The sequence below is a fragment of the Phaenicophaeus curvirostris genome, chromosome 29 (assembly GCF_032191515.1).
Source record: "Phaenicophaeus curvirostris isolate KB17595 chromosome 29, BPBGC_Pcur_1.0, whole genome shotgun sequence".
In the NCBI taxonomy this organism is placed as follows: domain Eukaryota; kingdom Metazoa; phylum Chordata; class Aves; order Cuculiformes; family Cuculidae; genus Phaenicophaeus; species Phaenicophaeus curvirostris.
In genome coordinates, this window is record NC_091420.1 from 2,632,624 (window position 1) to 2,659,411 (window position 26,788).

General features: G+C 48.8%; 2 protein-coding genes and 1 non-coding gene across 10 annotated transcripts; 2 read left to right on the forward strand and 1 right to left on the reverse strand.

Annotated features, from left to right (window-relative positions):
- Positions 1 to 134: 134 nt before the first annotated feature.
- On the reverse strand, positions 135 to 11,560 carry HORMAD1 (HORMA domain containing 1). 5 transcript variants are annotated; one of them, XM_069878814.1, is made up of 14 exons: positions 11,541 to 11,560; positions 10,415 to 10,462; positions 9,705 to 9,849; positions 9,312 to 9,375; positions 8,173 to 8,209; positions 7,756 to 7,776; positions 7,636 to 7,662; positions 6,932 to 6,999; positions 6,100 to 6,251; positions 5,516 to 5,769; positions 4,412 to 4,475; positions 3,942 to 4,018; positions 3,171 to 3,254; positions 423 to 1,544 (listed from the first exon to the last, which is right to left on the reverse strand). In XM_069878814.1, exons 2-14 carry the CDS (start codon positions 10,445 to 10,447, stop codon positions 1,464 to 1,466), a joined length of 1,107 nt encoding a protein of 368 aa, XP_069734915.1. In that variant the 5' UTR covers positions 10,448 to 10,462; positions 11,541 to 11,560; the 3' UTR covers positions 423 to 1,463. The 5 variants fall into 5 exon arrangements, with proteins under 5 accessions (XP_069734913.1, XP_069734912.1, XP_069734914.1 ...); XM_069878811.1 differs by having other exon boundaries at positions 420 to 1,544; positions 7,636 to 7,776; XM_069878812.1 differs by lacking the exon at positions 3,171 to 3,254 and having other exon boundaries at positions 135 to 1,544; positions 7,636 to 7,776.
- Positions 11,561 to 12,811: 1,251 nt separating this feature from the next.
- On the forward strand, positions 12,812 to 26,346 carry KHDC4 (KH domain containing 4, pre-mRNA splicing factor). 4 transcript variants are annotated; one of them, XR_011339264.1, is made up of 14 exons: positions 12,812 to 12,944; positions 14,073 to 14,313; positions 14,646 to 14,774; positions 15,098 to 15,177; positions 16,012 to 16,064; positions 16,876 to 17,039; positions 17,429 to 17,640; positions 18,464 to 18,524; positions 19,366 to 19,423; positions 20,296 to 20,549; positions 21,636 to 21,794; positions 22,694 to 22,778; positions 23,417 to 23,508; positions 25,103 to 25,158. XR_011339264.1 is itself a non-coding variant. In XM_069878741.1 (14 exons), the coding sequence occupies exons 1-14, from the start codon at positions 12,850 to 12,852 to the stop codon at positions 25,300 to 25,302; spliced, it is 1,911 nt and encodes a 636-aa protein (XP_069734842.1). In that variant the 5' UTR covers positions 12,812 to 12,849; the 3' UTR covers positions 25,303 to 26,346. The 4 variants fall into 4 exon arrangements, 3 of the variants coding, with proteins under 3 accessions (XP_069734842.1, XP_069734843.1, XP_069734844.1); XM_069878741.1 differs by having other exon boundaries at positions 22,666 to 22,778; positions 25,103 to 26,346; XM_069878742.1 differs by having other exon boundaries at positions 14,652 to 14,774; positions 22,666 to 22,778; positions 25,103 to 26,346.
- On the forward strand, positions 17,208 to 17,336 carry LOC138732345 (small Cajal body-specific RNA 4). The gene has a single exon (XR_011339271.1). It is a non-coding gene; the product is annotated as a small Cajal body-specific RNA 4 (non-coding RNA).
- Positions 26,347 to 26,788: the final 442 nt, after the last annotated feature.

Sequence of the window (26,788 nt, forward strand, 5' to 3'; positions counted from 1 at the left end):
TTCCCCCTCGCCGTGCCCCGTAACCCCCAACCCCTGCTCCCCCAGCCCCGCACCAGGTCCCTCGCTCCCCACGCTGCAAAACTGGGAGCCTCTACTCGCTGTAGCAGCTGGTGGCCCAGAGCAGCACAGCCCCACAGCAGGACCCCCCGTGCCCGGCTCCCCACTGAATCCTAGAAGCACCAGGTTGGAAGAAACTCAACGGATCATCGAGTCCAACCATTCCCATCAATCACTAACCCATGTCCCTCAGCACCTCGTCCACCCGGCCCTTAAACCCCTCCAGGGAAGGGGACTCAACCCCCTCCCTGGGCAGCCTCTGCCAGTGCCAAATGTCCCTTTCCTTGAAATATTTTTTCCTGATGTCCAGCCTGACCCTCCCCTGGTGGAGCTTGAGGCCATTCCCTCTCGTCCTGTCCCCTGGCCCTTGGGAGAAGAGCCCAGCTCCCTCCTCTCCACAACCTCCTCTCAGGGAGTTGCAGAGAGCAATGAGGTCTCCCCTCAGCCTCCTCCAGGCTAAACCCCCCCAGCTCTCTCAGCCCTTCCTCATAAGGCCTCGTCTCCAGCCCCCTGCTCCCTGCAGAGCCCACATTTCGCTAAGCCCTCCCCAGGCCCTCGGCCTCTGCGCTAAAGAAACGCCCAGCAACTGAACGCTGTTGGTGTTTAATTGCAGAACAACAATGAGAAACTCTTAACATGAAAAGTCCAAGGTGTCTGGCCAGGCTGGGCCCTCACTGGCAGCAGCTCTCCGGCCCAGGAACCGCTCCCCTCAAATTCATGTACAGCACAGGAAAAATTAACAGAGTTTCATTAGCAAAACAAACAGCGCCACGTCTCACTTCTGCAACCAATCGTTTCCAAAGGGTTTCCCCAAACAACCCCACACCACTCCAACAGCCGCTGCCGTGGATCAGAGCTGTGATCGCAGCCGTCTGTTACCACAGCTGCACAGGAAACTCCAGCATCTTGGCCTGAAATCCATCTCCGGAGGAACTCCAGATGCTCCGTCTGCACTTGGCACTGGTGCCTTCAAAAGTTTGGAAGGAACGCAGGGAATCCAGCCCCGCAAACCTCCCAGGAGAAGCAGACACCCCCGGCTGCTCCCGAAAGCTCGGGAAGGTCCGGATGGGAGCCCCTCGGCTTTGATGTACGGCCCAAAGCTGCTGGGGAAACTGTGTGGGGTGATGAGTAAACAGTGAACATCAGGATAACACCCCAGGAGCAGGAGCCAAGCCCCTGAATCACCCCCCTCCCGCTTATGCCACTGTCCGTCTGTCCCGCTGGGCCTCCTAGGAAAAACACGCTCTGATCTGATCTCTGCAGCTGAGTTTCGACAGGTTTCCTTTCTTTAAAAGAGATTTTGACTACAAACAGAACAGAAGAGATCCCTAAAAGGGATTTAAATGCGAACACTCACATCAAAACAACAACAGGGAAGCGGTGTGGAGAACTCTGGAAAGCCGGAGCTAAAACCGCTCCCTCGGCTCACTCATCTTCCTCCTTTTTGGCAGCACATCCTGGCTCGACGAGAGCTCAAACTGATGAACCTGCCGAGGGAAAAGCAAGGCTGTGTCACAGGCTGTTCCGTGGGGCTAGTTTGACACAAGAAAAGCCCTCCCTGAAGACGTGTGGTGCATAAAGAGCTGCGTGTCCAGCACCTGCCTCGGCCTTGCTATTCCCAGAGTCCTGCCTGGAGAAACACCTGGATACTGTTTTCTGACCGAACAGACCCTCCCTCCACGTTATTGACACAGGGCTGGGATGTGTTTGCGCTGCAAGGCCCTGTGTCACGGCTTCCCGAGACAGGGATAAGGGCTGCTCCCCTCTGCAGACACCGACACAAAGAGGCGGCGACTCCGGCTGCACCGCGCAGAGCCAAGCGGCACCGGAGGGCAGAGAACCCCAAACCAACCAGAAAGGGGGCTCAGCACCCAGGGTTAATCCCATCGTTTCTGACTTGTGGAAAGATGGCAGTTGAGCCTTGAGCCCGGCTGTGACTGGATTACTTAAAGGAATTGAGCTTTGGTTAAATTCTAGCATGAAATTCAGAGAATCATAGAATAGTTTGGGTTGGAAGGGACCTTAAAGATCATACAGTCCCACCCCTGCCATGGGCAGGGACACCTCCCACTGCATCAGGGGCTCCAAGCCCCATCCAACCCGGCCTCGAACCTCTCCAGGGATGGAGCAGCCACAGCTTCCCTGGGCAGCCTGTTCCAGGGCCTCCTCACCCTCATAGTGAAGAAATTCTTCCTTATGTCCAGCCTGAATCTGCCCCTCTCCAGTTTATCCCCATTGCCTCTCGTCCTATCACCTTTATGAACAGCCCCTCCCCAGCTTTCTTGTAGCCCCTTCAGGTTCTGGAAGGTCGCTACAAGATCTCCTTGGAGCCTTCTCTTCTCCAGACTGAACAACCCCAACCCTCTCAGGCTGTCCTCCTACGTGAGGTGCTCTAGACCTTGGATCATCTTTGTAGCTCTATATTATTAACAAAATCTTTTGTTAAAAAAAGGATACGGTGACAGTGCACACACAGAACAACGTCCTCCCTTTCTCCACATCACCAAATAACAAGGAATACAGCATACAGCCTTCGGGTTGGAAGTCAAACATCTCTGCTGGGTGGCGAGCAGGGCTTTAGGGAGACCAAATCCACTACTGCTGTATTTTGAATTTAACAGCTCTGCTTCATGAACTGTTGGGAAATCTTACAGCTCTTTTCGCAGGCAGCTTTCATACGTGTGTTTCTAAGACACAGAGCTATTTCTCTTCTGGATTTCATTTGAACATTCTTCTGAGGAATGAAGTGTGTTTCCTCCCAAACTTGATAAGGCAACTACGAGCTTAGGAGCAAACCTCAGGCAAGGATTAAGCTGCATCTGTCTTAATGGTATTGCTCAGCTTTTAACTCTTTGGAACAGGATTTTTTTTTTGACCCTAAAATCCAAATGTGTTGAATTTAATAAGAATTTTAGAAGCGATGAGAATTTGTTTCTGTGCATGATTAGTGCGTGATTCTGTACATGATTGGTGTTTGATAGGAATGGTTGGACTCGATGATCCGGTGGGTCTCTTCCAACCTGGTTATTCTATGATTCTATGATGTTAAAGCTTAGACTCACTCATGGAAAAAGAAAATAGAGCAGAACTAGAGAAAAAAAAACTATACTAACGATGCTGCTTTGAAATATCTTTCCACTTCTTGTCCTGCTCTCCGACACATTAAGTTCAGATGTCTTACTTGCCAAATGATCAACCTAAAATGAGAAAATAAGGTGTTGTCTTGTGGCAGCAGTATAAAAAATGTACACAGAGGCTACAGCGGGGCTCAGCGCTGAAGGGCAAAGAGCTCTGACTCTGCCCACCATAGCTCCAGAGCCGAAATTTAAATAGAGGAGCACGTGCACTGAAGTCAGCCGCACAATTTACAGCTGATCATGTCAAAAATCAAAGCATCTTTTATTTTCATAGAGCAAATCACCCCTCGCTGCCCAGGGCCATTCTATTTTAAGAAGGATTTGAAGTAGCCCTCCAGGTGTGACTTATACCATGTTGCTAAATGCAGGGAAAACAGCTCGAGTAATAAACTTGCAGTTTAAGCTTGAAACAAGTTTGGGTCTGTCAGAATTAGCAGAGAAATTTCTAATAGGCAGTGTATTCATTTATGGCATTTCATAAACATGGAAATCACATTTCCATTTCTCTTAAACAGACGATATCTGGTTTGAAAACTATCACTCAAAGTCTTGTCAATGCTTTCGATTGCTTTAGAATATTAACTGGTTCTGTAAAACTACAAAATAAACAAAAAGATATTTTATTTCTGAAAATAACAACTGTGGACAATGAACTTTCAGCAGATTCCCTGTAATCATTCAAAACGGGGAAGAAGCTTCATAAAAGCTCTAGTAAAAGTTTAGGGTGATGGAGGGTGTGTCTCGTACCTGAGGGTTAGAAACACACAGATTCGGGTTCCCTCCAGCCTTTGTGACGTCGTCTTCATCACACATTAAGTTTGGCTCTGTAAGAGAGTTGTTAACTAAGAAACCTCACTAGCAGCCTCTCAGCACTCATGTTTTCCCTTCCAACTCAGGACATTCTAGGATTAACACATCACACCAGCTCCCCCAGACAAGCAATTCGCTACATTTTTGCATGGTTTTAGAACTTCTGTGGACTTCTAAAAGCTTCAGGTACACCTTTACGTGGTTATTTCTGTTCTGCATCCTATTAGCATCATCAAGATAAAACCACTGATCTACACATGCTGTTTCCCACACATTTCCATGATTTTTGAACAGCATGGAAGCTGTTTTTCTGAGGGTGCACATTTCAAATCTGAAACCAGCAGTAACACTGCTATTGAAGTGCACAGCACAGCCTGTGAGACTTGAAAAACTTAGATAAACGTTACCTTGAGCTTCTGAAACAGCCAGAGTATTCCCATCTTCCACTTTATTATCCAAGACTGGATCTTCCTAGATTAAGAAAAAGGTTAATCACTTATTGCAGAAAGACAAGGAAGCGAGATTGTACTCACACTTTGGGCCAGAGCTTGAGAGGGATTTTCATCAGAACAAACTGCACCGAAATCACTGAATTTCACATGGAACCTACAGCCCAGCTGAGCGTTAATTATTAATACAAGCACACATTTAATTTGACTACCAAGAAAAACACCTATAAAACCCACTAATACTCTAACAACAGATACTGAAAGAAAACTATCAGCACATCAGAGTGAGTTTATTGCCAGCCCATCCTGCCTGGCTGCAGCAGCTTGTTTGGGGCTGGCACGGGGCAGCACCAGGGGAACTTCTCCTGTGTTCTGTGTGCAGAGCAGGACAAATGAACCTGTATCCACAAATCCTCTGTTTCTCCCCCTCTAGTCTTGCACAGATGGGGCTACCAAGAAAGCTGCTGCTGGCCAGCATCGCACCGATGCATTCCAATACTGCTCTAACAGACTGACAACCAGAGCAGTAAAATTAAAGCAAGAAGGTATTGAAGACACGTTGTCTTGCTTAAATATCTCTGGAAGCACTGCTGGTTTCATTAATGGGGGGGTTTAGCCTGGAGAAGAGGAGGCTGAGGGGAGACCTCATTGCTCTCTGCAACTCCCTGAGAGGAGGTTGTGGAGAGGAGGGAGCTGGGCTCTTCTCCCAAGGGACAGGGGACAGGACGAGAGGGAATGGCCTCAAGCTCCTCCAGGGGAGGGTCAGGCTGGACATTAGGAAAAAATATTTCATGGAAAGGGTGATTGGGCAGTGTCCGAGGCTGCCCAGGGAGGGGGTTGAGTCCCCTTCCCTGGAGGGGTTTAAGGGCCGGGTGGCCGAGGTGCTGAGGGACATGGGTTAGTGATTGATGGGAATGGTTGGACTTGATGATCCGGTGGGTCTCTTCCAACCTGGTGATTCTATGATTCTAATGTTAAAGGCAAGACATACAGTGAAACAAACAGTCCTTTTCTAGACTATAAATCACAAAAACTTTCAACACAAAACATTGGTGCTCTTACATTCATGTTCTCGTTTTCTTCCGCATCCTCTCTGTCCACGTTGAGCACCTGGAGAGGCACGTTACTCTCTCCATGCTTTAGGATGCTTCTATCGACGTTTTCCATCCGTTGCTTTTCAGTTGTAACTTTAACTTTCAGCATATGGAAAGGCGTTGGCACTTCACCCACGTTCAGGTACATCGGCTCCCCCTCGAATATCACCCCCTCGCATTCGCCTTCTTTAAAGCCAGGAGGCTGGTAATCAGATGGCGTCACTGCAGAGAAGAATTCACGACGTGTTAGAGTGAAGCACGTCCTTGTACAACTAATTTCAACTTGTGCAGCAGAAAGGCTCTTTTCCCCTTTAAATACAAAATGCTACTCTAAAAAAATTGTACGGCGAGGCAAATAATCAATATTCAATTTAGATGAAGTGAAGTTTTTCCCCTAGGCAACAGGATTTTAGAAATTGTCCTGAGAAAGACACACAAAATAACATTTAACGAGTCCCAGCAGCTGTAAAGATTATACATTAAAATATTTCTTGGAATTGTTTTCTGATGTCTGCAGACAGTCAATAAATCAAGGTAACATGGAAATCCTACCTTCATCGTAATAAAACAGCTTCATGGTGAGGCAAACATCATTGGGTAATGGACTCAGGTTTTGCATCAGAACGTAAATCTTGCGAATGAGAAGGATACTGGCTTTCTTGGTGTCTGCACAGGTGATCGTAGACTCATTCTTTTTATTCTTACTAAAAATAAAACAAAATAGTGAGATTTTTTTAATACAGAGTAAGCCATTTCAAGTATTAAGAGGTGTGACTGCTCCACAGAGTGAATGTCAGAAGCAGACATCACATTCAATGCCTATGGTCTGAGATCACAAGCGCTGCAATTCCTGCCACCAGGAGATCTGCGTGTTCTCTGCCCCTTGGAAGATCAAAACCAGAGCCAGGGAAATGATGAAAGTGTCACGGTCAGCAGCTGCGACCAACAACTGAATTATACATTACACAGCACTCAAAAAGGCCGCAGATCGCTGCCTTTCAATTCCTTGTCTTAAAACAAGCCATTTCCTTGCAGCTGTGACTGACCAACTGTATTTTGTGTCCTCTCTGCTAAATGAGAAATCCCAAATATGTAAATCTGATAACGAACATTTCACCCTCCACACATGGAACACATTGAAGAACCTGGCCAGAGAGTACTGGGCTCTGACACCAAGTGTATATTTAAAAATACAAGCACAACATGACAAAGTGATTCACCTTATTTTAGGAGTGAGCCTAAGCTACTAGTATATGCTGACAAAAGAAGCCTCATGATCCAAAATTCAAAAAAGGAACATCAAACAAAATCCAAGCTTTTTAGATTCATGTATGCAAACGGATTGCAAAAACCACAGAGCGGAATAAAGTCCCAGTGCCAGTACCTGCCAAAATCCAGGAGTGGCCCATTGTGGGTGTACTTGAACTTGAAGTGGTAACATTCTGTAATTGTCTGCAAAAATCCAGTAATTAATAAACTGTCAGCTGCCAAGGAAACTACCGCTGCTGCTTCTGTTTAGTAATTTATTAACCTTGCATTTAAAGAGCAGAATGACAGCCCAGCTCTGGCCTGATCCACTCCCACGTGCTGAACACAGCTTTTTAACGCTGAAGTAATTAACACTTTTGATGTTTATAATTGTCGTCAAACCAAAATGGTTTGATGAGATCAACACTATTTTCCAGGAATCACCACAATAAGATATTTGGAAACATCAGCTTAAGTTTAGAATGAAATATTCATTCAGATTTCAGTCCCCGTGAGAACACTTCACGCACGCAGCAGCCGTGGTGGCACCCAGTGGTTGGTTAAACCACGCTGGGTGTCACAAAAGTAGAAGGGCACATCTTGATGGTATTTAACTCTGAAAAGGACACTCAGGGTTTCCTGGACTGCCCAAGAATAACCTGACACCAGACACAAAGCAATTCAGTGATCGTTCCTATCGGCCCCAGGGATCCACACATTTGGTATTTTAAAATGCTTTTTTAATAAGCATCCATGCAAATATGAAATTCTATTGCCTGGACACACTTTTCACTAGGTCCATGCTATCATTAGGCACCCAGTAAAATACTCCAGATTTACCTGAGGATCCTCTGGATGGGTATAGACCTGTATTTTAGAGCAGAAAGAGGAAACAGGGTGAGAATCGCACGTATCTCTAAGCATCCACCTTAAAATACTTAACTTTTCAAAGATACTTACTGCTAGGACAATCATCCTGAGCTGTCAGACGCATAATTAGAGAAAGAAAAAGAACATTAAATGCATTCCATACCCCATTTCTGCCTACCAAGCTGTCTGTTTGTCCAGCTCTGGACAAACTAAGGGCTCTGTGAGGAGAAACCTCTTCGTACATTTAACTCCTTATCTGTTTGAGAAAGGACTTGCTCAACTGGCAGAATAAAATTCCTCTGTATCCCTGATTTTAAGTGTATCTGTTTATAAAGAATATTATCCTGAAACGACTGTGCACCCCACACTGTAGCCAACAGCTTTAACACATTAAAACACAGCTATTCCCTAGCCAGAAAGTCCTTGAACTACTCTGGGAGATAATGGACTTACACAAACAAACATTTCAATACATTTAGAGTAGCTAAATGATACCAGCAGACTTACGTATTTCTTCTGCAAGGCGTCGTAGCATCCTAACATCCTGCAAAAATCAAATATTGTCCATCTACTACTAAATTCTATATTGGAATTGGATGATCTTTAAGGTCCCTTCCAACCCAAACCATTGGAGGATTCCACAATTTCCTTTTGCTTCTCTTCTGAAGACATAAAGTAGTCCCCCAAAATGAAAATCATATTGAGCCTTCTTACTATTATATTAGAGTAATAAATAATACTTATTCCATTGTTCTGCCTTCTTAGCACCCATACAAGCAACTACTGTCTTTCTAATACCAAATCATCCCAACCTCTTCAGAGTAAAAATAATCTGTAACTAAATAATTTCAGTAGAAACAATGCAATTGTACATCTATGATTTCCAAACCCCTTCTAACACACGTATTCATTATTTATAAATAAGTACTTCAGACGAACATCTACATCTCAAGCACAAAGGAGTTACTGTGTGTATTTAGATGTTGGAATTTGCTTTCCGTAGAAGATTTAAACAGTCAAATAGCAAACTAAAACTTACCCTATATTTTTTTTTTGTTCTAAGATTTCTTTTGAGTACAGTCATCACACAACAGATTAGGCTGGACAGCAGGAAAAAATTTTCACAGAAAGGGTGATTGGGCAGTGTCCGAGGCTGCCCAGGGAGGGGGTTGAGTCCCCTTCCCTGGAGGGGTTTAAGGGCCGGGTGGCCGAGGTGCTAAGGGACATGGGTTAGTGTTTGATAGGAACGGTTGGACTCCATGATCCGGTGGGTCTCTTCCAACCTGGTTATTCTATGATTCTATGATTCTAATTCCACCTTTGAATATCAAGGCCAACAGCACCACTTTCTCATACGAGGGTGACCACAAGATCTCCAAGCCTCCTCTTCTCCAGGCTGAACAACCCAGGTCCCTCAGCCACCTCTCAGAACCCTTGTTCTCCAGCCCCTTCATCAGCCTCATTGCCCTTCTCTGGACTTGCTCCAGCCCTCCAATGTCCTTCTTGTAGTTAAAGTCACCATAGTAAACACCTAACACTAAAGGCACCTACCTGGGGAGCTTTTCCCTCACTTTTATCGCTACAAGCAACCAGAAAGATCTTTCAGAAAGGCTAGAAGTGTTCCACATGCACTGTAACTAACGTACCATTTCACCAGCTGAGCAGAGCCAGGGCAGTTCTTGTCTTCCCTCAGAATTTTGACACAGACATCTTGAAAAAAAGAATATAAACACATATAGTTACTTAGGGAGAAAACACAGCTAAGAAAGCAAAGTTCATTCCCTAAAAATATATACCAAAACCAGGCTAAAATTATCATTACCAGCAGGCATAGGCGTGGTTTTAACTGCTCAGTTTGCATCACCGCTATCTCTAATTCAGCAATGAAAGTATTAGAGAAGCTTCCGCTACCATCATTGAAAATGGCTGCTACCTTTAATTGAAAGGACCTTTAAAAAAGCCTTTAAAAACACTCACTAACTTCGTAACAGATCTATGACAACAGATTTTTGCAAAGAATCATGAAAACAGCCTGTTACCATCCATGTATCTTGTTCCGTAGGCACTTTCAGGAAAGATTCCTCGCAGATATGTAATGCACGATACTGCTACTGCCAGGAGACGCTTCACCAGCATCAGGGACTGCTGCTCAGTAGCTATTTTGTTAGGAAACACAACTGCACTCTGAAAGTTAGAGAAGAAAAAGAATTAATGCATGCACAACAACAGAACTGTGCAGTCCACAGACTCATCTAATGCCTGCTTAATATTTTAATTCACTTTATAAATGATGAAAGTCATACTTTCTAATTGAGGCATATTCCTAACTCTTGGGGTTACTAAGTTTTTAATCATAGAATAGTTTGGGTTGGAAGGGACCTTAAAGATCATCCAGTTCCAATCCCCATGCCACGGGCAGGGACACCTCCCACTGCATCAGGGGCTCCAAGCCCCATCCAACCTGACCTTGAACCCCTCCAGGGATAGGGCAGCCACAACCTCCCTGGGCAACCTGTCCCAGGGCCTCCCCACTCTCATAGTGAAGAAATTCCTACTTCTATCTGCACCACAAAGATGAAACTCAAACTATTCGACTATTGAGCATCTTTCTTCATAGTTGAAAAGGTTGAAATAGCTCATAATTTCTCAGTGAAGAAATACTACAGAGCACCTGGGTGCGCTATTTCAGCTAAAATTCACTGATGTTTCCAATTCAAACAATACACTGTTAAAATCCACAAAATCATACCATGCAACCCCTTTGCTTCTGAGCAGTTGCCATCCTGTAGATACTCTTCTGTCTGTTAATAAAACATCGGCATTAACACACATCCCCACCGGTCACAAGCCACGCACGAACCCAGCTTGCAGCTATCCTGCTTTAACAATCTACAAACACTTCCTACACAATTAATGATGTCATTAAGGTTAAAAAAGACCTCTAAGCTCATCCAGTGCAAACATCAACCCAACCTCACCGTGCCCACTGAACCACATCCCAAAGCACCATATCTACATGGTTTTTTAACCCCTCCAGGCGTGGAGACTCCCCCGCTGCCCTGGGCAGCCTCTGCCAGGGCTTCACCACTCTCTCAGTAAAGGAAGTTTCCCTAATATCCAATCTAAACCTCCTCTGGCACAACTTGAGGGCATTTCTTCTCATCGCATTGCTTGTTACATGGGAGAAGAGACCACAGGATCAGGTCAAAGAAAGCCTGTAAAGTTAAGGAAATGGAGCAGGATGATTCATCTAATCACCAGAATTAGATTGCTGATTTTCACACCAGCACAGAGCTTCCCTGCGGTTCTAGTACACGGTAATTACAGTCTGAATGATTGTTTGTGTGGAACAGGAGACTTCGAAAACCACGCTCTGAAATGCCAACTGGCACTGGGCCTGAGTGATTTTCAAGGGCACTAAGAAGGGTCCACATGTGTCACCTCTGAAATTGAGCAGTTGCCTTTGGAAAATACCTGCAGGCCACCACTGCTCTGGACAACCTGGGCCAGGGCCTCCCCACCCTCATCGTGAAGAGCTTCTTCCTAATGTCTAGTCTAAATTTTTCCCTCTCCAATTTAAAGCCATATTCCCCGCCATCCTATCACTCCATGCCTCCCCAGCTTTCCTGGAGCCCCTTCAGGTACTGAAAGCTGCTCTAAGGCCTCCCCAGAGCCTTCTCTTCTCCAGGCTGAACAACCCCAGCTCTCTCAGCCTGGCCTTGAAGCAGAGGTGCTCCAGCCCTTGGTTGAGGACAGAGGCTTCAGCCCAGGCCCCCCTCACACACAGGCACCACCAGCTGCAGCCCTGAGGAGCCCCTCCCCATCACCACCACCCCTAGAAAAGATAAACAGCCTCCTCAGGGTAAAAAAGCCACCCCTAAGCTGAGGCAGAAGGTGTGAAGGAGATTGAGGAAATGGACAAAGCCCTCAGCCTAGGTGCCCCTCACACACAGCCATGACCCTAGAGAAGTCTTTTTCCAACACCATCACCCCTAAAAGACAAACCCAGCCTCTTCAAGGTAGAAAGAGCACCCACACACTGAGGCTGAAGGTGGGAACTTGATGAGGGGTGAGAAACAAGGCAGACCTCAAACCAGGGGCCCCTCATCCACGGCAACTAGCAGCCATGACCCTAGTGGAGCCTCTCCCCATCACCATCACCCCTAGAAGAGACAAACAGCCTCCTCAAGGCAGAAGGAGCACCCACACACTAAGACTAAAGGTGGGAACTTGATGAGGGACGAGAAACCAGGCAGACCTCAAACCAGGTGCCCCTCAACCACAGCAACTAGCAGCCATGACCCTAGAGGAGCCCCTTCCCATCACCATCACCCCTAGAAGAGACAAACAGCCCCCTCAGGGCAAAGAAGCTGAGGCAGAATGTGTGAAGGAGAGTGAGAAAATGGACAAAGCCCTCAGCCCAGGTGCCCCTCACACAGTCATAACTCTAGATAAGTCCCTTCCCATCACCATCACCCCTAGAAGAGACAGACAGCCCCCTCAAGGCAGAAGGAGCACCCACACGCTAAGACTGAAGGTGGGAACCTGATGAGGGGTGAGAAACCAGGCAGACCTCAAACCAGGGGCCCCTCATCCATGGCAGCTAGCAGCCATGACCCTAGAGGAGCCCTTTCCCATCACCATCACCCCTAGAAGAGACAAACAGCCCCCCTCAAGGCCCTCAAGGCAGAAGGAGCACCCACACACTGAGGCGGATGGCGGGAACTCAACGAGGGGCGAGGAACCAGGCAGAGCCCTCAGCCCAGGAACCCCTCACACACAGCACCGCCTGCCACGGCCCCAGAGGAGCCGCTGCCCATCACCATCACCCCTAGGAAGGACAAACAACCCCCCTCAGAGCAGGAAGCCTGAGGAAAAGGCGGGAAACTGAGACTGAGACCGCGCCCTCAGCCTTCAGCCCCGACCCCACCCCGCGCGCGGGCCCCGCCCTGGCTTTTATAGGGCGGCGGGGCCACGCCCCTCAAACAGGCCACGCCCACTACAGAGACCACGCCCCATCGCTGTGAGGCTGATGAATCGCAGTGCGCATGCGCAGAACTCCCCGGGAAGGGCACGAACGGCGCCTTGCGCATGCGCGAATTGCCTCGGGGGGGGGGGGCCCGGCGCGCACGCGCTCGGGGCCGTGCCCGGAAGTGACGCGCAGAGGCGGTGCGGAAGCCGGAAATGACGCCGCAGCTGGCGCGGAGGCGGCGGAGCCGGGCCGGAGCCATGTCAGCGGGTGGCGGAGGGCAGCGCGAGGCAGCGGCGGCCGCGGGCGGGTGAGCGGGGTTGGGATGGGGCTGTTGGGGGGTGTGGCAGCAGGGACGTGGCGCTAGAGGCCGCGGCGGGCGGGTGAGGCAGGCTGGGCCGTGATGAGGCGTCTCTCACCCACCCCCCCATTTCGGTGTGCGGGAGGGGGAAGAGGAGGCCCTCCCCCCCTTTTCGGTGTGCGGGAGGGGGAAGAGGAGGCCCTCCCCCCCTTTTCGGTGTGCCGGAGGGGGAAGGGGAGGCCCTCCCCCCCTTTTCGGTGTGCGGGAGGGGGAAGGGGAGGCCCTCCCCCCCTTTTCGGTGTGCGGGAGGGGGAAGGGGAGGCCCTCCCCCCCTTTTCGGTGTGCGGGAGGGGGAAGGGGAGGCCCTCCCCCCCTTTTCGGTGTGCGGGAGGGGGAAGGGGAGGCCCTCCCCCCCTTTTCGGTGTGCGGGAGGGGGAAGGGGAGGCCCTCCCCCCCTTTTCGGTGTGCGGGAGGGGGAAGGGGAGGCCCTCCCCCCCTTTTCGGTGTGCGGGAGGGGGAAGGGGAGGCCCTCCCCCCCTTTTCGGTGTGCGGGAGGGGGAAGGGGAGGCCCTCCCCCCCTTTTCGGTGTACGGGGCAGGAAAAGGAGTCCCTCTATTTCCCCTCCCGGTGTGCGGTAGTTGCTCTGCTGGAGATCTCGGTCTCGGACCCCGGTGTGGAGGCCCTTGCGTTAGGGTCGCTTCTGCGATGCGGGGGTCCCCAGTGCGGGAGTCGCAGTCCCGGAGGGCCCAGAGCTTGAGCTGCAGCGCGGGAGCCCCGAAGGTTGAGTTCTAGCTCCGGGTGGGAGATTGTGGTGTGGAAGACACTGAGCTGGAGCCCTGGCTGTGAAGTTGGGGGCCCAGTGCGGGAGCTGCTGTGCTGGAGTTTCCAGCCTGGGAAGTGCAGTGAGGGAGCCCCAGGGCTGCAGCCCTGGCTGTGACACTGAGACCTCTTGAGGGTGAGGAGGCCCCGGTTGCCCAGGAAAGTTGTGGCCACCCCATCCCTGAAGGTCTTCAAGGCCGTGTTGGATGGGCCTTGGGCAGCCTGATCTAGTGGGATGTCTCTCCCCATGGCCGGGAGCGGAACTGGATGATCTTTAAGGTCCTTTCCAACCTAAATTACTCTATGATTCTTTTCCAGGCGCCGCAGCAAGTGGGACCAGCCTGGCCCAGCCCCTGCCTTCCTCCTTCCCGGCACGGCGCCTCTGCCCGGACGCCCCTTTCCCGGCGGCAGCAGCGATGGTGGCTCCGCTGTCGCGGGCTCCGAGAGCTCCGCGGCCCCTTCGGGAGCGCTGGATGCGGCCGCGGCTGTGGCTGCTAAAATCAACGCCATGTTAATGGCTAAAGGGAAGCTGAAGCCGGCGCCCAGCACGGCAGAAAAGGTGGGTACCAGGAGGCCACCAGGCCTTGTTCTACCCCTGCATCTCCATTTATAGAACAGAAACAGTAATTACTTATCATATAAAACTGGGATGAGGTTAAAAATAGTTTTAATCGGTTTTGGCTGAAGGTTTTAATGAGGTAGATTGTTAAATAGTAGAGATCATGTGCTTTTTGCTAATATTTGTAAAAGTTTTGCATTCAACAGCTGAAAGGAGATAATGGAAAGGAGATAATGGAAAGGATATTTGCCTATGGAGTCCTAGGGTCACTTTGTTACATCATTTCTCTCTGCTTTCCAACCACGGGTCTTTTGCAATGATTGTCTTTGAAGCTGCAGGCGCTGGGAAAAGGTCCGGCTACAAGTAAAAGTAAAGATGACCTCGTGGTGGCTGAGGTTGAAATCAATGACGTCCCCCTCACGTGCAGAAACCTGCTGACGAGAGGACAGACTCAGGATGAGGTAAGTTCGGGGTCTGTCTCTGATTCAATAGGCTTAGCAACACGTTTATACAGTTAAGAGCTGCCAATTCAGTGTTTGGTTCCTCTTTTTACCAAACTGTGTTTTCTAAGAGACTCGTTTCATCATTCATTGGTTTGTTCAGTAAAAAAACAGTGAGGTAAAGTAGCAGAGCTCGTGTCCTTTAGCTGGCACCGTTAATTCTCTTATCACTTTATTAATGACTTCTGATCTCTTTAGACAACATTATAACTTACAGCCCTTTGGAGTTTTGTGCTTTGTTTACTATTTGTAAACTTCTTGCTGTTTATTTTAATGTTTTATAGATAAGCCGACTGAGTGGAGCTGCCGTCTCTACTCGAGGGAGGTTCATGACTGCAGAAGAGAAAGCAAAAGTGGGACCAGGGTTTGTATTTCTTTCTGCTATATTTTTCTCTGAGTGATGAAACGGTGGGGTTCTATTTTTTTTTTTTTTTGCTTTGGTTGTTGTGGGCAGCATCATAGTGACCTTCCAGTATCTGAAGGAGCTACAAGAAAGCTGGGGAGGGGCTCTTTACAAAGGCTTGGAGTGGTAGGATGAGGGGCAATGGGGATAAACTGGAGAGGGGCAGATTTAGACTGGACACAAGGGGAATTTCTTCACAATGAGGGTGGGGAGGAACTGGAACAGGTTACCCAGGGAAGTTGTGGCTGATCCATCCCTGGAGGTGTCCAAGGCCAGGCTGGATGGGGCTTGGAGCCTGTGATCTAGTGGGATGTCCCTGCTCACGGCAGAGGGTTGGAACTGGATGATCTTTAAGGTCCCTTCCAACCCAAACTATTCCATGATTCTGTGGTCTGCAGTTCTTGTGCATTTCGCTGAGGATGGGCAACTTTCCAGGTACAAAGAGAGCAAAGATCTAAGATTCGGGGCTTTTAGTTGGTTAAACTTGTGTGTGGAGAAGCAAAAGTTTCAGTGATGTCACTTTAAAAAGTCATTGTGTAAAGAATTGGGGAATCTTTTCAGTTTTCAGTGCAAAGCTTTGCTTACAGAGCGCTGTGATACTCAATAAATCATAGAATCACCAAGTTGGAAGAGACCCACTGGATCATCGAGTCCAACCAAATATGTACTTACTTCTTGAAGAGTATTTCATCTCTTTATGGAGGACTTTGTGTCTGGATGACTGTAATAGAACTGGCTTGAATCCTTTGTATGGTTTTTCTGGGTTTAAAGGAATATTTGACGTTTGTTTTCCAGAGATCGTCCGTTGTATCTTCACGTCCAGGGTCAGACGCGGGAGTTGGTTGACAGTAAGTGTACAAAGCATCCTGCCTTTTCTCTGTCTGTGATAAAGGGGTTTTACTGAGAGGCTTTGTTAGGGCTGGTATGGATTTGTACTGTGCTTGTGTTCCTGTCTAAGCAGTTTCTGCTCAGAAGCACCTCAGGTGCTGTTAGCCGTGAAACCAAAACTCCTGATAGACTGTAGGGAAGGAGAGGGATGTGTGGGGCTCCTGGGCTGGTTCAGCTCTTGTGTGCATGTTTATTGGCTGACAGCATGCTGAAATCCCACTGCAATCCCATCTGTGGCAGGAAAACCTTTTGTTTTATATACAAATATGAAAGTCTTTTGTGACATACCTACGTTTCCGTTAGAAATAACCAGAATTCCTGTCTTGCCTGTGCCTGCTGGGAGAAAATGAGAGCTGGAAACTGTTCATTTGTTCTCTCCATCAGCCCATGGGCTCGCTCTCAGTTGTCCCTTTAAACTTGGAGCTGCCCACTTGTATCCGCAGTGATTTCCACAGCCAGCGAGCAGCTTGTCACATGTTGGTTTGCTGATTCATGAAGATGGGAATCCTTCCCAGGGCTAACAAACGTTTCTAGCGCTTGCCAAAACGGGCTAACGCTGCCCTCCTAAGCTTTGTGAGGTGGGGAATGGAGCAAGAACCCTGATGTTGTCACCATCCTTTGCGATCCAGTCCTGGATCACAGATATTTCATCCTGCCACCAGATGTGACCTTCCTGCTGTCACACAATATGGGAAAGTCAGTCAGGATTTGGTTAACCTGGGCAGTTGGCAAGGGCCAAAATGTAAGCGAGTTTCATATTCTGTCACCTAGGAGCTGTTAACCGAATTAAAGAAATAATTACTAATGGAGTAGTGAAGGCAGCCACAGGTTCTAGTCCAACGTTCAACGGAGCCACGGTTACAGTCTATCACCAGCCAGCTCCTATCACTCAGTTGTCTCCAGCAGTTGGCCAGAAACCTCCGTTCCAGTCAGGGGTGAGTAATTAATTGATGTGAATTTCATCGATTATCACCAATTAGAAGGATTGCTTGTTACCAAGTGTTCCTGTAACGTGCTGTTTCTTAAAATGACCGACCAAACGGCCAACAAAACCACTCCAAAACAAAAATACACCCCCAAAAACCCTCTGATGTGTTGTGAGAACTGGAGGACTAATCAGACCGAGTCTAGAGAGTGAGACTTGGATCGCAATAGCCTCCTAAAAGAAGAGGGATGGAGAGAGCAGCCCTGCTTAAAGAAGAGCATAAGGCTGACTGCGCCATCCGACACTGAAATCTGTCATATAAAGAGATTTTTAACCTCTGTGAAATGAACTTTCTGGTTCCTAAAGTGAAATCGTAAGCTTCTACTCTTCCGTTTCCAGATGCATTACGTACAGGACAAGTTGTTTGTTGGTCTGGAACACGCTGTACCGACGTTTAATGTGAAGGAGAAGGTGGAAGGACCTGGTTGCTCCTACTTGCAGCACATTCAGATTGAAACGGGTGCTAAAGTCTTTCTCCGTGGGAAAGGCTCGGGTTGCATCGAGCCAGCATCGGGCAGAGAGGCTTTTGAGCCCATGTACATCTACATCAGGTATGAGGGGGCTTAAAAAATCCAGTCACCAGTCAGGGACGTAGCTTGATGTTTAATCAGTTTAATTCTTAATTCTGACTGACTTAATGCAGATGAAACCGTTGTTGAGCCTGGCTTTTATTTAAATAGAGATCTCTACAGTGATAAAGCTGTTGACCGTTTAATGATGTTGTGTAGAATCTTAGGATCATCAAGGCTGGAAAAGACCTCTAAGCCTAGTTCAGTCTGGTTCAGCTGTCAGCCCAACCCCACTGTGCCTGCTAAACCCTGTCCCAAAGTGCCACATTCACATGCTTTTTGAACCCCTCCAGGGATGGAAACTCCCCCGCTTCCCTGGGCAGCCTCTGCCAGGGCTTCACCGCTGCCAGTAGAGGGATTTTCCCCAATATCCAATCTAAAGCTTCCCTGGCACAACTTGAGGGTGTTTCCTCTCATCCCATGAAGAGACCAACACCCACCTTGATAACGTGATATTTGCCATGAAGCTTTGCTGTGATTAGGAACACAGTAAAGCTGCCTACTTTTGGTGCTTGGGTGTGACACTGAATTTAAAGGAAGAGTATAACGTGCGCAACCCAATCAAGACAGTGTTCTGTGCTCATTCCCTGCACTATTTGAATTAACCTTAATTTTCATGTAGAAAATCCTCATTGCTTTAGTTCACAATTGTTGCTACAAAGCAGCAGAGCTGCTCGAGCTCTGTGGAAGTGACTGGTCGCTCATTAAAGACCAAATCAGGCAGCAGGTTGCTGATGAAAGAAGTAGCTCCCAAATCTGGTAGAAACATTTGTGCTTACGAAGTAATTTTTGTGTATGTTTTCAGTCACCCAAAGCCAGAAGGTTTGGCAGCTGCCAAAAAGCTGTGTGAGAATCTCCTGCAAACTGTGAGTAGCTCTTTCAAATATGGGATTGCGGAGCCTGTTGTAGCTCGAGTGTGTGCCTGGCTAACCACGGTTTTTGTGCTCTCAGTGGAATTGTCTGTGTGTTCTGGCTTGCAAATAGCTTTTTGTGCTAAATACTGCTGCCAAATGCTTGTACAGTAACCAAACGTTGCCTTCTCCAGGCTAAACAACCCCAACTCTCCCGTGCTGTCCTCATAGCAGAGGTGTTGCAGCCCTCAGATCATCTTTGTGGCCCTCTTCTTTATCATTAAACATAGTCCAGAGCCACGCTATCTTCTTTACCCTTCCTAAAATGATCGCTGTGCATAAATAATATTAGAATCTCTTGAACGTGCACACGGAAAATTAATTTCTCAGCTTTCCTTACTTAGAATCATAGAATCACCAGGTTGGAAAAGACCCATCGGATCATCGAGTCCAACCATTCCTATCAAATATTGAATGTGAATAGAGTAGGATGCCCAGAGATAACGCTTCTGTTAGATTTCAGCATTGAGAACGGGCTACTAAGTTTCTTTAGAAAAACATATGGAAGCTTTTAGATCCTTTGACTTGGAATATTTTGTCTTTAGTGAAGTAATTAATTAGTTTACCCCTGTCTTTCCTGGGAAATAATACCCTGTGTTTCAGCAGGGGCTTTGGCTTAGGCGGTGGCTTTGACTTTCAGTCTTTGTTTGGTTCTGGCTGTCTCTCGGTACAGTGTGTTCTATAATCCAAGTCCCTTTGCAAATTTATGGGGATGGGTGATAAGGGACCTTTAGCCTGCACACAATTGGTATCTTAAATAGATGTTTATTGTCTAATTCTTGGAATCTCTTTGCAGGTTCATGCTGAATACTCCCGGTTTGTGAATCAGATCACCACTGCGGTACCTTTAGCAGGTAAAAATAAAGTCTTTGCTGTTGCATTCCACAGAGTTAGGAGTTAGTTTGGGATTTATTTCATAGAATCATGGAATCACTAGGTTGGAAAAGACCCACCGGATCATCGAGTCCAACCATTCCCATCAATCACTAACCCATGTCCCTCAGCACCTCGTCCACCCGGCCCTTAAACCCCTCCAGGGAAGGGGACTCAACCCCCTCCCTGGGCAGCCTCGGACACTGCCCAATCACCCTTTCCGTGAAATTTTTTTTCCTGCTGTCCAGCCTGACCCTGCCCTGGTGGAGCTTGAGGCCATTCCCTCTCGTCCTGTCCCCTGTCCCTTGGGAGAAGAGCCCAGCTCCCTCCTCTCCACAACCTCCTCTCAGGGAGTTGCAGAGAGCAATGAGGTCTCCCCTCAGCCTCCTCTTCTCCAGGCTGAACCCCCCCAGCTCTCTCAGCCGCTCCTCTTCTTCTCCAGCCCCCTCCCCAGCTTCGTTGCTCTTCTCTGCACTCGCTCCAGAGCCTCAACATCCTTCTTGTGGGGAGGGGCCCACAACTGACCCCAGGATTCGAGGAGCGGTCTCCCCAGGGCCGAGTCCAGAGGGAGAAGAACCTCCCTGGCCCTGCTGGCCACGCCGGGTCTGATCCAAGCCAAGATGCCCTTGGCCTTCTTGGCCCCCTGGGCCACTGCTGGCTCTGGTCAGTCGCCCTCAACCAACCCCCCCAGGTCTTTCTCCTCCAGGCGGCTTTCCAGGCTTACTTCTCCTAGTCTATAGCACTGCAGAAGTCCTTCACTTGAAAAGGAATTCTGCTTCTTTTACTCTTGTTAGTTAATTGGATATTTTTGTGACTCTGTGTTGAAGGTGACTCTCTCCTTTTCTCTCACTAGGCTTCACACAGCCCGCCGCTATCAACAGCGTACCCTCTCAGCCATCCTATTACCCTTCCAACGGATACCAGTCGGGTTATCCTGTGGTTCCTCCTCCTCAACAGCCAGTTCAGCCCCCGTACGGGGTACCGGGCATCGTGCCTCCTGCCGTGCCGATGGCACCGGGCGTCCTCCCAACACTTCCTGCTGCGGTTCCGCCTGTGCCGACGCAGTATCCGATCCCTCAGGTGCAGCCTCCCGCCACCACTGGCCAGGTAACGCCACAACGGGGTTATTTCATAGAACCGTAGAATCACCAGGTTGGAAGAGACCCACCGGATCATGGAGTCCAACCATTCCCATCAATCACTAACCCATGTCCCTCAGCACCTCGTCCACCCGGCCCTTAAACCCCTCCAGGGAAGGGGACTCAACCCCCTCCCTGGGCAGCCTCGGACACTGCCCAATCACCCTTTCCGGGAAACATTTTTTCCTGCTGTCCAGCCTGACCCTCCCCTGGTGGAGCCTGAGGCCATTCCCTCTCGTCCTGTCCCCTGGCCCTTGGGAGAAGAGCCCAGCTCCCTCCTCTCCACAACCTCCTCTCAGGGAGTTGCAGAGAGCAATGAGGTCTCCCCTCAGATTTCCCTCTCTTTGCCAACTTACTGAGCTTTTTTTTAGCTTATAAGAAAATACTGAAAGTGATTCCAGATGGAGAATTTTCCATTAGGGCATTTTGTTCTTTGGTTTGCTGGTGCTTCTGTCAAAGCAACTGAATTTTTGGACTGCTTCACACTGTGTTTCTCATCCCTGCCACCTCTTAACGTAAAGGATAGTCACGCAGGGTGGATGCTCGCCTATGAAAAGCATCACAGGCTGTGATGCGGTTTTGTAGGTACGATGAGAAAGCTGGGGAGGGAGATTTTACAGAGCCCTGGAGTGATAGGATGAGGAGTGATGGGGATAAACTGGAGAGGGGCAGATTTAGACTGGACACAAGGAGGAATTTCTTCACTATGAGAGTGGTGAGACCCTGTCCCAGGTTGCCCAGAGCAGGGGTGGCTGCCCCATCCCTGGAGGGGTTCCAGGCCAGGTTGGATGGGGCTTGGAGCCCCTGATGCAGCGGGAGGTGTCCCTGCTCATGGCAGGTGGTGGGACTGGAAGGGCTTTAAGGTCCCTTCCAACTCATTCTACAATTCTCTAAATGGAATGCGTTATCTTCAAGTTGTGAATTTCCTTTTAGCTGTGCAAAGAGAAACTAGTTGTGTGTTCTGCTCCTGCGTATGAAACTCTAGATTGAATTACTATTTCCTGTGCATCTTACCAAGTTCTCTGGTGTTTTGTCTTCACCTTCTGTGTGCCAGACTCCCCTGAGCAGCCCTTTTCTTCCTGCTGCCCCAGTCAAAACAACAACCGTGCCGACTGGTACACAGCCACAAGTCCAACCCCATCCCCAAGGGCAAAAGAGACGCTTCACTGAGGAGCTACCGGATGAGAGAGAGTCAGGACTGCTGGGATATCAGGTGCAATAAAATCGACAATTTTACTTCATTCACCAACAGATGGAACTTGGCTGGAGAGAGATTGTTATTAGCACAGTCGTGTGAGACCTTTTGGCAGACAAAACAGAGAGAGCACACTTTGATTTCTTTGAGTGGATGCACTGCTCTTAAACTGGGGCTGACGTGAGGGGTTGGCAGCTTGATTTCTATCCCCTCAGTCTCTGGCAAAGAACTGTGGTGCGTGCAGATCAAAGAGATCATAGTAGCACGTTACTGGGTAGTTTAAAGAGAAATAGTTTGGGGGTTTGTTTTTTTTGCGGGAGGGAAATGGAGTGATAACGTCCCGGTTTTCCCATTCACCTTTCTTGCAGGTTGCACTTGAGAGGATTTCCAGAAGCCTAGTTTTAAGATTAATTATTTTTCTTTTAGGTAGCATATGTTATACAGTTGGTTTGAGTAAAAATAGAGTTCCTCAGACTTTACATGAGGGAGTTTCTGCAAGCGCTGCTCTGACACAGCCCCGCTCACAGGCAGAAACCCTTAACAGCAGCTTTGCCTAGAGACAGGAGGGGACTGCCTGTGTTTTAGACCTGATATTGCTATCTCGAGCTGAATTTACAGTGGCATGAGGTCCCCACAGTGCTCAAAATCAGCTGATTGAGTTGAGCTGTGAGCTAAGTGGCTCTCTTTGCTGTCCCACACTGCGGCAGAGGTGACAGGCGTCCTCCAGGCTGTCTCTTAGGATGCTGCCCTCAGTCTTTCTAGGAGAGAGCGTTTTGTTAGTGGTTTCCTCTGCTAGTTGGCAGTTGGGTTTCCTATCGTTATCATTAAGGAGCTGGAGCTTATGGTGTAGTTGTAGATTTGCTAATGCCGTGTGTTTTTCTGCTCATAGCATGGACCCATTCATATGACTAATTTAGGTACAGGCTTCTCCAGTCAGAGTGAAATCGATGGAGCCGGATCGAAGCCAGCAAGTTCCTCAGGAAAGGAGAGAGAGAGGGACAGGTGAGTGAGAAAAGAATTGCATTCAGATCTTTTTGGGTTCAGGGAGAAAGCTTATTTCAGAGGTGGTTTGTGTTTCATGTTCCCTTCTGTGAGTAGGGGAGAGGAGGAGTGTTTTGTTTTGTTGTGGGTGGGTTTTTTTGGGCTGCTTGGGTTATTTTTAACGAGAAGGGATGCAAGGGTAACGTTTTCATGCTTCATAACAAAAATAGCTTTGTTTCTGCTCCTCCCTAAGTCTGTACGCTCTTACTTGGTCTGGATCTGGTATTTTTCCACCTGGTTGAGATAACAGGGTGTTCTCATGAAACAGAATTACAGAATCATGGACTAGTTTGGGTTGGAAGGGACCTTAAAGCTCATCAAGTTCCAATCCCCTGCCTTAGGCAGGGACGCCTCCACCTGGGAGGTGAGAATGTTGGAAGGGGCAGTATTGAAGGCCTTATGGATGTCCAGGTTGGTGACATCAGTTGCTCTTTCCAAGTCCACGATTCACTCCGTTGGAGGAGGCCATTAGGTCAGGCGAACAATTAAAAGTTCAGCTCCTCCTGTCAAGAACCGAGTTATGAATTTGTTTGCTCTTTCCTTTGACTCTTCGCTTCTGTTAAAAAAACTAAAACTAAGGGCTTGTTTGGTTTAAACAGGCAGTTGATGCCTCCGCCAGCTTTTCCTGTCACTGGAATGAAATCGGAATCTGAAGAAAGGAACGGTGCGGGGTCTTTACCAGGCAGCCATGGTGAGTGCGATGGCTGAAACGTACCTGAAAGTCAGATTTTGTTTCCTAAATGAGTTTGCACTGGTCTTGTTGTTCACGTAAATTAGCGATGGTTTTGGCTGTTGTTTCTGCCGTGGCGTTGATGTGATGAGCGGATCAGGGCCCTGCTCAGAAATCACTGGTGTTCGCTGTGATGATACACACAGGATGCTTCTCTTAAAGCTTTAATCAATAGCTGTATGGATGAGGAGAGTGCCATTAAGTGAAGGACTGAGAGAGGTATTTTTGTCCCATTGGGGAACCACGGCCAAGAGCCTCTCATAGAAGCAGAGAATCTCTAGTTTGGAAAAGATCTCTTAGATCATAGAGTCCAACCATTTCTATCTGCCACTAAACCACGTCCCTGAGCACCTCGTCTACCCGCCTTTTAAATCCCTCCAGGGATGGGGACTCAACCCCCTCCCTGGGCAATTCAGTGCCCAAAGATCCTTCCAGTGAAGAGCTTTTTCCTGATGTCCAGTCTGAACCTCTACTGGTGGAGCTTGAGGCCATTCCCTCTCGTCCTGTCCCCTGGGAGAAGAGCCCAGCTCCCTCCTCTCCACAACCTCCTCTCAGGGAGTTGGAGAGAGAAATAAGGTCTCCCTCGGCATCCTCCAGGCTAAACACCCCCAGGTCCCTCAGCCATTCCTCGTAATCCTTGTTCTCCAGCCCCCTCCCCAGCTTCGTTGCTCTTCTCTGGACTCGCTCCAGAGCCTCAACATCCTTCTTGTGGGGAGGGGCCCACAACTGACCCCAGGATTCGAGGAGCGGTCTCCCCAGGGCCGAGGCCAGAGGGAGAAGAACCTCCCTGGCCCTGCTGGCCACGCCGGGTCTGATCCAAGCCAAGATGCCATTGGCCTCCTTGGCCACCTGGGCCACCGCTCAGAGTGTTGGTGACACAACGTTTTCATGGCTTTGCCCTGGGCCCAGCGATCTCCAGAGGCACCGAGGGCGTTGGTGGGTGCTGGGGTTGGACAGCCACGAGCTGTGTCTGCAGAGAGCGCGACTGCTGGCAGGTTTCATCTTTCCGTAGGGCTCTCCTGCACCTGGTGTTTGCACCTTGGTGAAACACAGAGTGGTTCTTGCTCCACGGGTAGCTTGCAGCCTTCCAGGCTTGCAGGAACATCCCGTTAGCCTGTTTAACCTTAGTTTCTCTGCAGTATCGGTCCCAGAGATTGCTCTCCTCTTAGCTTTCTTTTTGAACGAGGTTTCTGCTTTTCTTTACGTAGTTATCTCTAACGGTGAGGTTGCTGTCGCTTAGACCCGTTTTGCTAACTTGACCTTTTCTGTGTGTTTCTTTCTTCTTTCTCTGTTCTCTTACATGGTTCTGGTGGATCACATGGGCTGTGCTGGTGCTGTTCCGTGTGGCCTTCGACCTTGGGTGACCATTGGCCTTGTGACCTCCAAATGGCGTCCAACTAACAATTGACAATTAACGTCCTCTTTTTTTTTTTTTTTTTTTATAAATTAACTCATTTTTGGGGCATTTTATCTCTTTTTATTTTTATTTTTCCTTCTTGGGGTTGGGGGTGGGGGGGTTGCGGGGGGGGATTGTTTTGTTTTTCCCAACCCCTAGATCATCAAGCAAAGAAGATGAAGACTACGGAGAAGGGCTTTGGGTTAGTGGCGTACGCTGGAGATTCGTCCGATGAAGAAGAGGAGCACGGCGGCCATAAAAACGCAAGTACTTTTTCACAGGGATGGAGTTTGGGATACCAGTATCCTTCCTCCCAACAGCGAGCTAAACAACAGATGCCGTTTTGGATGGCACCATAAAACCCGCAAGAAGAGATTTCATCTGTTTTTCTCTCTCTCTAGCAATAATGCATGTACATTACAGAACGAACTTTGCAAATACGTGTTGTTTTTACATTTGCAGAAGCTAAAGGTTCGGGTTTGGCCCCCTTGAAAGGGGAAAACTTTTTAAAATCAAATTTTAAAGTCCTTTATTTCTGCAATCAATTTGTCGATTCAAAACTGAAGGATTTGAAGTAGTATTTGTCCCGCGCAGAGAGACGAGGGCAGGCTCTTGGTCTTCTTTTCCCATTTTTTATGTGATCCTGGAAAAATGGGAAGCATCAGTCATGCTGACTCTGTTTTGCACCCGGTGTTCATGTTTTATCGAGCGTTCCCGCTGTCGGCCAGTGTTTGCAGGCACCTCGAGCTCGTGGGGACGCCGCTTCAGTGTTCGGACTTTCAAAAAGGAAAGGACTAGGCAGCAGTTCTCAAACTTGTGGACGATGTGACGCCACTTTAATTTCTTTTTACTCTAAGCATCTCCTGCCCTGTTTTCTCTTTGAAACCTGGTTCGCTAACCTCGCGCTTCCCGTTCTAGCCGGAGGATGCTTAGGGTTTGAATGGGTCCCTCAGGCCCTGCTCCCAGAGCACTCGGCACTGGGATTTGGTCCATTGCTCTGGATTCATCCCAGCTAGGACAGAACTTCTCGCAAGGTTGGCTCCATCTTTTCTCTGTCACCCACTCTGTTTTACCCTCTTCTTCAACCTTGTGGAGCCGGACAGCCGGGACTGACCTCGGTCCCAGCCTGAGAACTGGGAATGAGCTCTTGGATTGTTCATGGACTGCGCCCGAGCTTTCTTCTGAGGCTGCTGCAGGAAGAACTCATGCATGGAGAAGCGTGGGGTGGGATTGCAGCTGTCCCAGCCAGACTTCGGAGCGGGAGGAAGGGTTTTCAAAGCGAGGAGAGTGTGTTGTTGCTAGACACCAAAACCTTGCTGGCTGGCTTGTACAAACATGGGCTTCCCTGTGTGCTGTAAATAATCAGAACCCGACTTTCACTATAAATAAATGTATAAAGGCTTTGCTGCTGCTTGGGTTTGGGTTGTTTAGCCTGGAGGAGGCTCTGAGGAGACCTTAGAGCAGCTTCCAGTCCTCAAAGAAGGATGTTGAGGCTCTGGAGCGAGTCCAGAGAAGAGCAACGAAGCTGGGGAAGGGGGCTGGAGAAGAAGAGGAGCGGCTGAGAGAGCTGGGGGGGTTTAGCCTGGAGAAGAGAGCTCCCCTGCACCCCTAACACACACCCCTGCACCCATGGCCTCCCCTTACACCCCACTCTGTGCCCCCCCAGCACCCCTGAGCCCCCCCCCTGCACTCGTGACCCATCTACAAGAAGGGTCGCAGGGAGGATCCAGGGAACTCCAGGCCTGTCAGTCTGACCTCGGTGCCAGGGAAAGTCATGGAGCAGGAGATCTTGAGTGCTATCGTGAAGCACATGCAAGAGAACCGGGTGATCAGGCCCAGTCAACA